This window comes from Falco biarmicus, chromosome 16 (assembly GCF_023638135.1).
Source record: "Falco biarmicus isolate bFalBia1 chromosome 16, bFalBia1.pri, whole genome shotgun sequence".
Taxonomy (NCBI): Eukaryota; Metazoa; Chordata; class Aves; order Falconiformes; family Falconidae; genus Falco; species Falco biarmicus.
In genome coordinates this window covers 3,258,832-3,272,937 of record NC_079303.1, presented here as the reverse complement: position 1 = coordinate 3,272,937, position 14,106 = coordinate 3,258,832, and the positions used below count along the sequence as shown (strand labels likewise).

The following is a 14,106-nucleotide window of genomic DNA, read 5'->3' as shown; positions in this document are numbered from 1 at the left end:
GGTCACCGCCGCAGCTGAAGTTTGCGGGTAAACCCCGTCTCGCTGCAGAAGGCAGCGGCTGTTTTGCTGAGAAGGGGAGGTAAGAGCAGTCCAGATCCAACCACCAGCAATTGCAGTTGTTGCCCATGGAAATTATCTGTCCCTGGGAGAACTGTAGCATGAAAAGGCATTGCTGTGCTCAATGTTGCCAGCTCCCAAGAGATTTCCTGATACAGTGGACTGGATTATGTTGGATGCCCAGGATTTATCAGGGCTTTCAATGGAGAGTCGCCCTTCTCATTCCAGAAACCCTCAGCAGTTAATAGCAGTTTATCTGCAACAGGGGAGAAGAGTTTGCTGCTGCTTTGTCTCCTTTCAGGCTTTCAAGGCACCAATTCATTCTGCAAGGCAACAAGGAAACGGGGTCAGATGCCTTCGGGGCGAAAAAGAGACAGTGCACATGGCAAGTCAGTGTGCTCACTGCCGAGCGTTCCTCATGGAAGAAACCTGGTGATCAGCGAAACAGCGGCACATCCATCCCAGCTGGGACGTGGGGCTGGGAAAACCAAATGGAAAACCCTGACAACAGCAGAAAGATCTGCAGAGACATTTGGGTCTGTCCAACCGAGTCTGGTTCCAGCACAGGATTCAAATCTGGTAAAATGCCTTATTAATCCATGGATATTTTGTTTAGGTGATGAATAGCAAAGCCTCCCAGCCACAAAGGCTTTAGAGAGCTACACAGTAAAGACTGGTAATTTAGGAGAATAAATATTAGTGAAAGGAGCACAGAAATCAAACATTTTTCCTGCCATTGCTTTGCTCATCTGTGCAGGGCCGTTGCATTTACCTCTCTTCTAATACCACGTGGGGTGTCGGAGCTCCTGGGCAGGATTCAAGGGTTCGTGCAAAGATGCAACCTCTGTGTGAGCAATGCAGAGGCTGGAGGGAGCACACGCCACGTGTGGAAAGGAAAAAGGGGCAGCAAGTGGGAAGGGAGCAGGAACTGCAGAAGAAAAGGGTCGTGGTACCAGTGTGGGGGATTCAACATGCAATAGGGAGCGATGCGAACCCTCCGCTGGTTTCAGTGGCTGCAGGTCAAACCCTGAGCAGCACAACCCAGAGCCAGCATCGTTATATAAAGGGATGGGGAGAAGCCCGGGGTGGGCTGGATGGAAGAAATGAATCCAATTACAGGATGAAGGGCAAAGGGAGAGAAAGGACACGTTTGGTCTGCAGCAAATCCCTAGAAGGCTTTAAGGCAGGGACAACAAGAAAAGGACAAAAATTAACTGCAGTGCAGGACACCCAGCCATCACCAAGAGGAACAGTGATCTCAAAATGGGACAAAAGGCAGGGGATGGGGCTCTTCAGCTGGCTGAGAGCATGGCCAGGGCAGTGATGTGAAGGATCCTTCCCAGGATACCCAAGGTACCACCAGGACATGGCTTTTCTGAAAGCTCGAACATCAGGTTGACTGTTCATGGTCTTGTAGGGACACTGGGAGAAGCAGCCAGCCCAGCACCAGGGAACAGCCCTGCTGGAAAGCAGAGAACAAGCAAGCAACCCCCAAATTTCCTCTGTGCTGTTTCTGAAAAGATTATAACCCGGCTGGCCATGTCACAGCAGTCTGCAGGCTCCCACAGAGAAAAGCAAGGGCTCTGCACTACAAATGAAAAAAAAATTTAAAAAAACTTGACCCAGTTACGACAAAACGAAACAGCATGTATAAAGCAGAGGGCTACCAACATCCACAATAAGGCCCTCAGGAATAACAGGGTTCAACTTCAAATGAGATTTACAAATTAAAAATAAAAGAGCTGGATTATTTCGATTTGCTTAAACCCCCTTTTCTGACTGCTCAGCCGTCCTCAAAGCTGGGCCGCGGCGGGTGCTGCCGGACACTGCAGAACGAAGGTGGCAGTGCTATGCTTTTGCATCCCTCTGGAACTGAATGAAAGCCTTTTTTTTTTTTTTTTTTTTTTTTTTGCCTCTCTGACTCTACAGTTAAACACCTGCCACTAGTCGAACAAAGCAGAGCTTGGAGAGAAGAGCGGGACACAGGTCCCTGACTCCCAGCTCTCCCTGTTAACTCCTGCCTAACACCTACCTGGTTCAAATAGCCCAGAACAAAATCCAGCAAGGGGTTGACTGCGGTTTGCCAGACAGGAAGATCTCACAGGAGCAGACAGCATCTTCTCCGTTGCATTGGCCATCACCCTCGTCAGAAGATGGCTTGCTCCCTTGCACAGCTGCTAACATATAGAGAAATGTGCTTGTGCTGCCCAGATTTGCTGGGCTGTGCTGGCTGCTCATCCCGTGGTGCTGCGTGGCCGGTGAGACCGTCTTGCAAACCTGCCTACTCTGCTACAGCCCTGGTTTGTCACTTAGTTTAAAGTGTTGACAGCACCACACGGAGTGGTGCAGGTTCACAGCTGAGCCAGGATTGCTCAGCTCCTTGGCAGGAAAATGACAGGTCCCAAAGACTTTCTCTCTCTCCAAGGAAATCCTACGATGCTTGTAGAGATGTTACCTGGATCAGCAGCAGGAGGAAAAGCCTGGGAGGTGACAGGGACCTGCTTGCTTGCAAATACCATGCACATGAGATGAGGTTGGCAGTGGTGAAGCTCTCCCCACTTCACAGCTGCCTTCTAGTGCTGGTGTACCCACCCCCCATGAGGCCATACCGGTGGGGAGAGTCTGGAGAAGGAGCTGTGATAGGAAACCTCCACAGGAAACAGGAGCTGGGGTTCCTCCTGCCCAAACCTTGCGGGTGCTGTGAGCAAGGCAGGAGACAGGCTTCCGTGCGCCCTTATTTTTGGGACAGAAATCAAGGGCATGGTAGAAAGAACCTCCCCGTGCAGCAGCAGATCCTTGTCCTGGCTGCGCGCAAGCGTGCAAGCCCGGAGGAGCAGCAGGCAGCCAGCCCCGGCGCCGTGGCTGTCGGCAGAGGGCACGGCTGCCTTCTCAAAACCACCAGCCATGGCCCGGTTAATCCCTGCTGGGGAATGAACGGCCCACCGAACCAAATTGTAAATACAGCTGTGTCCTCCTTCTCCCTGCCACACATTTAAATCTATTTGATCCACTCTAATGGATTGATCTACAAGTTTGTGCACACACATCCTGCTTTGGACGGGGCGGCTGGCAGCGCCTTGCCCATCATGACCTGTCAGCTCCACTCAGCCTCACCTCCGCCGGGGAATGAATCCAATTACAGGATAAAGGGGTTTTTTTTCCCCTCCATATGGTCTCTATAACGCTCCAGCTTTATCTTTCTTTAACCCCTTTCCTGGTGAGGAGCTCACAAGCCCGCTGTAAGCGGCTCAGCGCAGCAGCCACTCGTGGGTGCTATCTGATATGGGGAAACAAGGGTCTTCCCAGGGCAGGGGGGGTACTGGGAGGCACCACACTATTTGCACCTTCCCCCCCCCCCCTCTTCTCCTGCACACTGGGGAGGAACGAGACCCTCCAGGATGGAGATTCAGGGCAGCACGTGACAAAACTCACCAGAAGCGCAAAAGCGATCTCAGCACCGTTCTGCGTTCAGCGCCGGTGCTCATGGCCACGGTTCAAGGCCCTGTGCATTAGTCCATCACCAGAATCTAAGCACAGATGTTTGCTTCGTGGCTGATTTCTTTTGCTTTTGCATTCCTCTGCACCTTGCTCTGCAAGGCATTCCCTGGGTGCCCTTGGGCAAGTGGCTCCTGTGTCTTTGCCCGAGCAGCAAAGGCGCAGGGCTGGGGAGAGGCACGGCAAGGGGCTCCCAGCTGCCACCGTTGTGGGAAGCCCACCTCCCCCGGCACAGCCGCCTGCATTGCTCTGCCTGTCGCTCGAACCCAGCGAACCAACCGTATCAGCTCGGTACAAGTTCGTTATTTGATTATCATTATCATTTCTTGCTTTACACAGGACAGGAAAGCTCAGAGCAGCTCAGGGCTCCGTCACGCAACGTGCGGACAAACAATGAATAAGAGACAGGCTCATCTCAAAGAGCTTAGCAAAGCAAAAAGCAAAAAAAAAAACCTGCAAAGGGGAAGAAAACCCTTCCTTTTCGTAAGGACAGGCACAAAGAGAGCAAGCCTCTCCTCTCACATTAAACGGGGCCTGAATTTTTCTATTGCCGCCTTTGTCGTAGAGCCAGCATAGAAAACAACTGAGAGCTCTTTGGGAGACAGCCCATAAAGTTCCCCTGCTAAGAGACGCCAAATTAAAGCCATCACTTTCCATTTCTGTGACAGAGACGCAGAGGGAACCGAGGTTGCATTCAGGACACGTCCTGGAGGAACCAGCTATCCTCTCTGGTGTCATTTTCCTGCACTGAGTTTATTCGAGGCCTCCGGCATTGCTCCGGCTATCACTGACCTGCGGAGAGCTCTAAATCCACCGGCCTCCGGGTATCGCCCAAAACACCGGCTTCAGCTCCTGGGGGAGGAATGCCGGGAAGGGGCAGCCCCCTGGTAGCGTGGCAGAGGTGACATGGGCTTACCTGCTCCATATTCAGCTCCAAAAAAAAGGGGAAGGGTCCCAGTCCTAAGCTAGTTGAAGGTCAGGTGAAAGTCCTCATGGTCCAGTTGTTGGCAGTCCTCTGTATGAAAAATTCCTGGGTACCACACACGGAGCCAAATCCACGCCACACCTTAGCTGGAAAAATGAGTGGAGAAGGTCCTTTGATAAAGGAAAAAAATCTCTGTGCCAAAAATACTGCTGAGCCTTTCCCCCACCAGCCAAAACAGACGGTCGTTTCACCTCTCCTCTTCATAGCTGTGCCTCATTTGTAGAGCTCTTTACTCTTTAGGAGAAGACAGGACACCACAAAGATGTGGCAGAAAGTCTCACAGAGGTGGGAGGTGAACATTACTTTCTGGGAGATGAAAATTAACTTTCCCATGAGATAACAATGTTCACATACAAAACCCTGGAGAAACACCAAAGCTTTCAGGCGCTGCTGGCACTGACAGCCAGGTCCAAGCCTTTTGGAGGTGGACCATCATAGTGAAATCTTTTAGCTGAAAAGAGTTGCTTTCCACCATGAAAGTTGGGAGGGACACACTGGAATTGAGGTGCACGTCTGCTTACGTGCGTTAGCTTTTCTGGGTTCTCCTTTAACATTCAACTAATTCAGCAAAAATGTGCTCAACTTTTGTACATCCAGAAGCCTGACTATGGCCAGGAGAGGCATGAAGTACCTCCAGGGAAAGTGTTACCATGGGGCTTCTCCACAAGAAGCTCTTCCCTTCAAGGAGGACCTAGACTGGGGATTTCACAACCAGTGGTTTCACAGGACATGCAGCGAGATACTTCTGAGAGGCACAGAGATCCCGTAGGGAGTCCTCATCCCAGGGCACCTGAGGCTGATGTGACCCACTTATTCTCACCGTGTCCTAGTTCTGCTCCTCTTGGATCTCTGCAGATGGATCAACGGGTTGGCGATTAGGACATCATTCATCCCATCCACACCCCTTAGCCTTCCGCTCCGGTCCTGTAGCTCTGAGACACTCCAGTCTTGCAGAAGACCTCATCTCATCCAGCAAAACAGTGTTGACTTTTTCCATCCACCTTGTCTTGGTGGAGGGCAGCAGTGAGAAGGAGGCTAACGGCTTACCGCATTAACAGATCAGGGCCATTAACGCCACCAGATGTCAGAGATTAATGGAAGAGCTCCACTAAGGCGCCTTAGGCAGGTCTTCTGGAGAAGGAGCACCCATGACCCAGAAGGAAGAAGTGGGGAAAGAGCTTGGATGAGATGGAGCATTGGTGCTCCAAGCTGGCACCGACCTCGCTGAGAAGGGTTTCACAGTCTCGTGTGTGCTGGGATGGGAATCCCACACCCCATACTGAGTGCTGGGGACTGGGAGAAGCTTCTTTCCATCCTGCTTGCTCTCCCAGTGTGGCTCCCAGGCTGGTGCTGGTCCCTCTGCCCTATCTCTGGAGGGAATTCAGGGTGTCAGCGTTGTTAAGACTTTAACTTCCCTCCTCCTGGGCATCCAGGCACTGCTTCTCCAGCAAGTAGTGACACTTGGTCAGTCTGGTTTTTAGAGCTGTGGCTAAGGACCTTCCCTAAACCCCACCAATCCTCACCAAGCTGCAACCCAGATGGGTGTCAAACTTGCTGGGATGGGGAGGAGGCTCTGGTGGGAAACGCTCACGAGGAGCTCCCTGGGAGACAGGGACCTGCAGGGCTGATCATGCAGCGTTCATCCCTGATCCCTACCCTCTCCTATCCTTCCGTTGATCCCTGGAGGATCAGGTGAATAATGTAAATCCTTCAGCCCAGAGAGGAGGAAATTCAGCCCTTTGCACTGTAGCACAACCAGGGTGCACAATTCAGGGAGTCATACAGCCAAGAGATCTGCCCCCAAAATGCCACGTGGACCAAGACTGCAGCCTTCAGGATGGGAAGCAGTTTCCCCTCTTGCTTTTGCCCTCCTCCGTGCTCAGAAGTGACCCTTGGCCATATCAGCAGAGCCCAGTTTTGCTCTGACCAGGACCTGTACCCCTACCAGGCAGCACCCACGCTGAATCAGGCACCCACAGCACAGAGCAGCCAAACAGCCAGAGCTGAGCCAACGGCTCAGACCTGCAGAGCTCCATCCAGTCTTCCCCCAGTGACCTCCCCAAGGTCAGTGGGGCAGAGCTGGGCACTCCCCAGTTCCCAAATACTCCCATGGAGTCCTTCAGCCACCCAGGGACACCCCAAAGGCTATGACCCACAGTGGACACAAGCACTGACCCATTTCCCCATCAATCGCCCAAAGCAGTCGCTTCCCAAGTCACCGCTGCTCCTCCTACCTTTGCCCCTCTTCCAAAGGGCTCCCCACCCCATCCCTTCCTCCTCCCAACTCTTTAAACAATATTAAACGCTTAATGGCAATTAATACGCTTTAATGCAGGTTTTGGGGCCAACTGGCTGCTTAGAGGGTGCTTAAACCATCAACCCTTCTCAATCCCGTTGCCCTTGTCATACAAAGTTAGCCGAGCCCCTAATCCAGCCTCCCCCCGCGCTCCCTCGAGGAGGCCGAGGGGTATAAAACCTCCCTGGCACGCGGGCACCGCCAGCCCTCGACACGGAGCAGGGGTAGCGCACCACCTCCTGTCCCCTCGGGATTTACCATTCTTAATTTATTTTTTGGATTGGGGGGCGGGAATTTTTCCACATTGGGGGGCGGGGGCTTTCCTTTATTTATTTATTTATTTATTAATTTGGGGTTAAAGCAAAACTCATTACGAAACCAAAGCATTTGATTTTTAACAAACTTTTAAAAGCAAAGCAACTGCCGTAACCTCGGCAGGATGAACGGGACGGAAGGTATCAATTTTTATGTGCCTATGTCCAACAAGACAGGGGTGGTGCGAAGCCCCTTTGAGTACCCCCAGTACTACCTAGCCGAGCCCTGGAAATACCGCATCGTGTGTTGCTACATCTTCTTCCTCATCTCCACGGGTTTGCCCATCAACCTCCTCACCCTCCTGGTCACCTTCAAACACAAGAAGCTCCGGCAGCCACTCAACTACATCTTGGTCAACTTGGCGGTGGCTGACCTCTTCATGGCTTGTTTTGGCTTCACCGTCACCTTCTACACTGCCTGGAACGGCTACTTCGTCTTCGGCCCCATTGGCTGTGCCGTGGAGGGCTTCTTCGCCACGCTGGGAGGTAAGGGCTGCAGGGTGGGAGCTTGGGCCATGCTTCTTCAAGGCTCTGGGAGCCCAGTTCCTTCCCTTCATCATGCCAGCAGGACAACTGCGATGCGCAGAGCATCTCACCCATCTCGCACACTGCTGCCGCGTCTCGGCTCGTTGCATGAGGCAGAACTCGCCATGCAAGGTGCTGCTTCCCTGCCGCTTAAAGACAGGGATAAACCCAGAAATTTATGCAAGTTGGGTCTTGATACCAAGAAGCATCCATCTCATGGCTAGCTGGGCTGCTGCAAGGAACTGAACCCCCAGGGAGAGATCCTTGTTTGCAGGATCAGAACTGGGGTCATCTGGCCGCACTGGTCAGCGTGTGTTCAGGGGGTCTCACGCCAAGGTTGCGGGGCTATCAGAGACCTGCTGGGGATGACCACATCGTGTCCCTGAATTAAGGCCAAACGTCTTTGCCAAAAGGCTTCCCTTTCTGGGAAAAGGTGAAGCATTGAGAGGGGTTTAAAGGGGGAAGAGATATCCCTTGGGAGAGAGACCACTCAGGAGAGGGACCCCATAGAAGAGGTACAGGCGTGGAGAGGATGAGTTCAAGATAAGGAGAAGCTTCCCTAGGGGCAAAGGGAAGACGCAGCAGCTCCTAAGGAGAAGAGAAGAGCAGCAGCATGGAGGGGAAGGAAGATTCGGGGTTGCACAGAGCTGGGGTAACCAGGCCCGCACTTTGCAGCAGTTTCTCAGCTCTGTCCCAGTTGCACCTGATTTGGGTGCCCTTGGGTGCTTCCTTATTTCATTTCTCAGGGACACGGGAGCCGCTAACGCTTCACCCTGCAGAAAGCCCCCATGCGAAACAGGGAAAATTCATTTTGCACCCCATGCCCACGCAGCCAGCCGGGCCCACACGACACCTCGTGATGGATCTGACAACTGTTAATCCTTGTTGTAGAGATCCATAACCACCACAAGGATGTCCCTATTTTTCCCCTTAAATGGGGCAATTTCCTGCAATGACGCTGATCTGGGGGAAAATAAAAAAGAAAAAAAATAATTCTGCCAAGGAAAAGGAGAACTAAATGTCCTGATCCAAGCCAAGGACCAAGGAAGGGCTTGGTCTTGGGGTCTTGAAGATCATATGAGACTGCACCATTTCTGCTTGAGTGAGCCGGTGGGCTTTCAGGCAGCATTATTTGCCCTTCCAATGTTTGTATCTAGTAAAGAACAAGGAGGCTCCTGTTTGCAGGGAAGAAAGTTTGATGGGAAGCAGTCACCGTGCGAGCAGCGGGTCTCCAGCGAATCCTAGCACAGGGTGTAGTTATCAGCAGATTATCACAGCTGGGGGCATTAGCAGGCTTACAGCACCGACTAAACGCTCCCAATCCCCTGAAGTTTAATTATCCCTTATAAATACATGTGCACGCATGCCCACCCACACTGCCTCCCCCACACGCCTCCCCCTGGATCCAGCCCTGGCGGAAGACTCATGAAATACACATTTAAAGGCATCAACAGGTTTGGACGCATCTGGCATCTTTGTCGGAAATTGTGCTTCCTCACGCCGAGGTGGAATTCACCCCCCTTGATTTTTAAATTATTTACAAAAACCCGTGATGCTCCCCTCCTCCATCACCAGCATCCCACTGCGGCACAGACACTCCCCTCAGCTCCCAGACCTTTTGCACATTCCAGCCGGGAGATTTTCAGTTATTGAGTAGGATGCTGGTTATCCCTCACCGATCCCCATCTCCTCAGCTCCCTCTGCTCTTCGCTGCAACCACAAGACCACGAAGGGAAGGCCAAACCCAGAGGAGCTCTTACCACCACCATACGCTCTCTTTTTCTCTCCCTCCCTCAGGCCAAGTTGCCCTGTGGTCCCTGGTTGTCTTGGCGATCGAGCGCTACATCGTGGTCTGCAAGCCCATGGGGAACTTTCGCTTCTCTGCAAGCCATGCCATGATGGGCATCGCTTTTACCTGGGTAATGGCCTTCTCCTGTGCTGCTCCACCCCTCTTTGGCTGGTCCAGGTGAGTCCAAGGATGCTCAGCGGCAGCCCCAGCTGCTGGACAAGCACCCCGGTGGGACAGGACATGAAATTCCCCCAGGCTCCAGCTGAGAGGGGCAATGGGGCAAGTCAGAACAGGAATGGGACCTCAGCTGTCAGTCTTGGTGTCCCCTAACCACAGGCAGCCAGAGGCTCAGCACCTCCAGCTGCAGTTGCCCTTCGTGCTCCCTGCACGTTCTGCTGAGAAAGAGACACTTCGATGGGCACAACTTGTCTCACCCATGCTGCAAAGAGCCCATCTCTCTCTGCAGACCATAAAGAGCATTTGGACAACCAGACCAGCAGGCAAGGCTGCTCAGGGGAGGTGAAACGCCGTGCTGATGTGCTTCCACCCCAGCATTGCTTCTGGGAGCCCTGCAGCACCTTTCCCAGCACAGCCCCACTCTGCCCGTGAGCCTGTCTGTCCTGCTTCTGGCACCACAGCACATTTCAGCTCCCCCCGGCAAACGCGTGGCTCAGGCACAGCAACCCCTCAGTCCCTGTCCCTACTCCAGCCCCATAACCCCTGAGGAGTACCGTGCAGCCACACGCTGCCACTCACCTCTGTGTGGGGCGAGGGGCAGGGCCTGAGGGATGAGAGAGCAAAGACTCAGGATTTGGGGGTGAAACAGAGGCAACGCTGGCTGTTTGAGCCACATGCTGCTCACTAGGCTCCAGCGAGTGTGTCCTCCAGGCAGCTGAAGCCCACGTCTGGCTCTCACGTGCACCCACATCCCCAGCCAGGAGCTGATGCAGCAGCCAAAGGCCACCCGGAGCATAAGGGAGGAGCTGAGGAGATGGAGGTGATCTCACTAATGCTGCAGCTCCAGCCCCTCCTGACACCCCCCCCTGCAGAGCTGCCCTGTGGGGTTATAGCAAGGCCCTACCAGCCCTTCGAGCACATGCAGGAGGTGGCTTGGGGGCAGCAAAGTCCCTTCAGTGTCCACCTGCAATGAGGCATAGCCAGATGGTCCCTCTCCAGCCTTGAGCTGGGATCCCTGCCCAGGCAGCCGGTCCTTGGCTCCGAAGCAGACCTGCGCTGCATCCCTTTGAGCCAGGGCCCCTCCAAACCCAGGCTGCGCATCCCTCCACCCTGTGCAGCAGCAGGGACAAAGCCCTCAAGAACTTGGACCCACCAAGCTGGCAACTCATCCCCGCTCGGCATCCCTCCATCGGCAGAGGGAGAGCAGGTGGCTCCTGGCAGGCAAGTGCTCAGCCACGTAGGAAGGAAATAAATAGCCCGTTCCCCGTGGGAGGGAGAGAGCATCACAACAAACTGATGCTACGTGCCCAAGGGCAACACGTCGGCATGGCTCGTGCTGGCCCCAAAGGAGCCGTGCGCGGCAGAGCCAGCGAGGCTGGGTGCACGGGGCACAGGGGAGAGCCCAGGGACAAGCTCACCCAAAACACACATGCTGCTCTTCAAGCATCCCCCATCCCCGAGAAATTCGGTCCCCAGGTTGAGCCCCTCCTGTTGCCCCCAGGGAAGGTCCTGCTGAAGATCCTAACCTTTCTCACTGGCAGATACATGCCGGAGGGGATGCAGTGTTCCTGCGGCCCCGACTACTACACCCACAACCCTGATTACCACAACGAGTCCTACGTCCTCTACATGTTTGTCATCCACTTCATCATCCCGGTCATCGTCATTTTCTTCTCCTACGGGCGCCTCATTTGCAAAGTCCGAGAGGTAACTTTGGGAGGGGATGAATGGGCACCGACCGGGTGGGCAGCTCGGGCCGGAAAGGGGAGGTGGTCCAAGGGTGGAAAGCTGCGGGGTGCCCCTCACCACCCCCCTGTTTGCAGGCAGCTGCCCAGCAGCAGGAATCAGCCACGACACAGAAGGCCGAGAAGGAGGTGACACGGATGGTGATCCTCATGGTGCTGGGGTTTATGCTGGCCTGGACACCCTACGCCGTGGTGGCATTCTGGATCTTCACCAACAAGGGAGCAGACTTCACCGCCACGCTCATGTCAGTGCCTGCCTTCTTCTCCAAGAGCTCCTCTCTCTACAACCCCATCATCTACGTCCTCATGAACAAACAGGTGAGATGCCCCGTGTTGCGCAGGGTGAGCCTCTCCCTTGGCTCCCCAGCACATCTGGGGCCACTGCAGGCACCTTGCAGTCTCCCAGAAGAGGATGAATCTCAGCCTGGAGGGGAGCAGCAAGCTCAGGGCCGTTGGGGTCTCAGCACATCCCTGCTGGCCCCCGATGCCATTGTTCTCCATTTCTCTCCCCTCTTCAGTTCCGTAACTGCATGATCACCACAATCTGCTGTGGCAAGAACCCCTTTGGGGATGAAGACGTCTCCTCCACCGTATCCCAGAGCAAGACCGAGGTCTCCTCTGTCTCCTCCAGCCAAGTATCACCTGCATAGACCATGGACAGTTTGAACTGGGGTATCCCCCTGAGCTCGGGGACCGAGACAGACACCCACACACCTACAGTCTCATTCCACACAGTCACTCCCTTGCGCACCAACACCTCCCCAGCACGAGAAGTTAGCTGTGCACATACTGCGGTAGCTTCCCCACCATGCACAGGGCCCCAGGCATGTCGCTGGGACATCCCCGCACCCACTGGTGCAGACAGGGCACACTGAGCCCTTCCACACTGACGCAGCCCCTTGCAGGGGAGCCCAGGTCCATCCCCCAGCTCCCAGGAGCTGGTCAGATTTTGGGGACTGTCCCTACCCACCCCAAGCACCAGCAAACCCCCCTGCTTTGTTCACATCATGTTAAAACAGCAGTGGCCAGTCGAAAACCCCAAACTGCAATATTTTCCTCCCCGCTGCCCTGAAACGCGCTCCCTGCTAGCATCCCCTTTCCCTGGCGCTCAAGGGAGTGTTGCAGAAGCATTCGGCCCTCATTTGGAAAAAACCTAAGCATCCTGACAAAGCACCATTGCAAAAAGCCCAGAAGCAGGAACCCGTGGCTGGAGTGGTCCCGGCTGCCCCTCACCAGCGCCCGAGCCTGGGGCTCGCTGGAGCTGCGCACCCCAGTGCCGGCACAGCCGATGGAAATCAATACCCGTAGTCTTTATAAATCAATATAACAAATGGAGCTGTGAGCAGGCTTCGCTTCAAGCCTGACTCCCTGTATCCCCAAGACAACACTGTAGATATATTTTTTTGTCTTGGAACCTGTAAATATTTGCTCACATACTTTGAAGTCTCTATTTTTCTCAGCCCTTTCCTTTCTCCTCCTCCTCCCTACTCCAAGGCAGAGAAACTGTCTTTCACGTCTGCTCCTGCCAGCTGGACACGTACGGCCAACCTTGGAGGGTGGGACTGGTACCCGAGCGCTTTCCTGTACATATTTTATAAATAAATAATACCGTGTCAGCACAAGGACTTCTACAGTCAAGAAGCAGGCATTAAAAAATAAGAAATAAACAGAAGCAGCAGAGAAAAAAATATACAGACGCTCAGTCCTTGTCCTTTGTATTGGGCTGCGCTGACAAGGTGCTGGTGTCCAGCTGAGCCAACTCGATGCTGCTGTCGGAGGCACAAGCCCAAAGCTGTCCCCAAAGCCATGGGAAGGGGGATACGTGCATTAAACCAGCCTGGATCACAGAGGGGAGAGCAGTGACAATCCCCAGCAAGGTGACAGCCCCATTAGCCGGAGCACCGAAGGGTTTTAGAGGCAAACCGACACACAGACAAGGCACAGGGCAGCCGGTGTCACAGCTTGTACCACGGCCCTTGCTGCCCAGCCTACCCCCAGCCATCATTTTTTTTGTCCTTCAATATTTAAGTATCCCCCACGTAGCCTTAAATAAAGATTCAGCAGAGAGCTTTTTGCAGAGTTCAAGTTCCCCTCCCCGCGAGGCCCTTTGAGTCAGCATCGTTAAGGAATTGGCAGAGTCAGGGAAAAATTGTTCCCTGTGTCAGTGAATTTGTTACCGAGCTGGCTGGAGAGTGATCCCGAGCGCATTCCCTGGGATCTCGCCCCACCACCCTCCCCACTCAGCCCATGCCCCCTGTCAGGCATTTTTCCTCCTTTTTTGGTCCAAAGCAACCAAAAATGGTGGGAAACCCAAGGCTCATCCTGGGATGGAAACGCAGGAATAGAAACCACCTTTCCCCGAACCATCCTGGGGAGGGGGGCAGGATGCTGCCCCTAGCCCCAGCTCTCCAGGCACCCTCCTGCCTCAGCACCCACCAAGACTGCACCCGCATCCATCCAAACCCTGGGGTCCTGGCTGTGGTCACCACAGGAGCAGGTCTCAGCACCACTCCTGCACCAGCAGCTGCACTGAATAATTCATGGCCCACTCCCCGGCCTGGTCTCGGGAGCCTCCTTTTCCTTGCCTACAAAGCAACAAGGCCATTTCCTTTTGTTCTTTGAAGCGAGGGAGAAGCAGAGGAGCGGAGGCACCGGGGCGCTTTTATAGCGAGTGATTGAACGCACCACGCGCCAAGGAGCCCTCCTCGGCATCGCTTATCTCA

General features: G+C 54.1%; 1 protein-coding gene across 1 annotated transcript; it reads left to right on the top strand.

Moving 5' to 3' along the window:
• Positions 1 to 7,051: 7,051 nt before the first annotated feature.
• On the top strand, positions 7,052 to 13,336 carry LOC130159916 (green-sensitive opsin). Its single transcript, XM_056361978.1, has 5 exons — positions 7,052 to 7,633; positions 9,470 to 9,638; positions 11,180 to 11,345; positions 11,462 to 11,701; positions 11,902 to 13,336. Exons 1-5 carry the CDS (start codon positions 7,273 to 7,275, stop codon positions 12,031 to 12,033), a joined length of 1,068 nt encoding a protein of 355 aa, XP_056217953.1. The 5' UTR covers positions 7,052 to 7,272; the 3' UTR covers positions 12,034 to 13,336.
• The last annotated feature ends 770 nt before the right edge of the window (positions 13,337 to 14,106 follow it).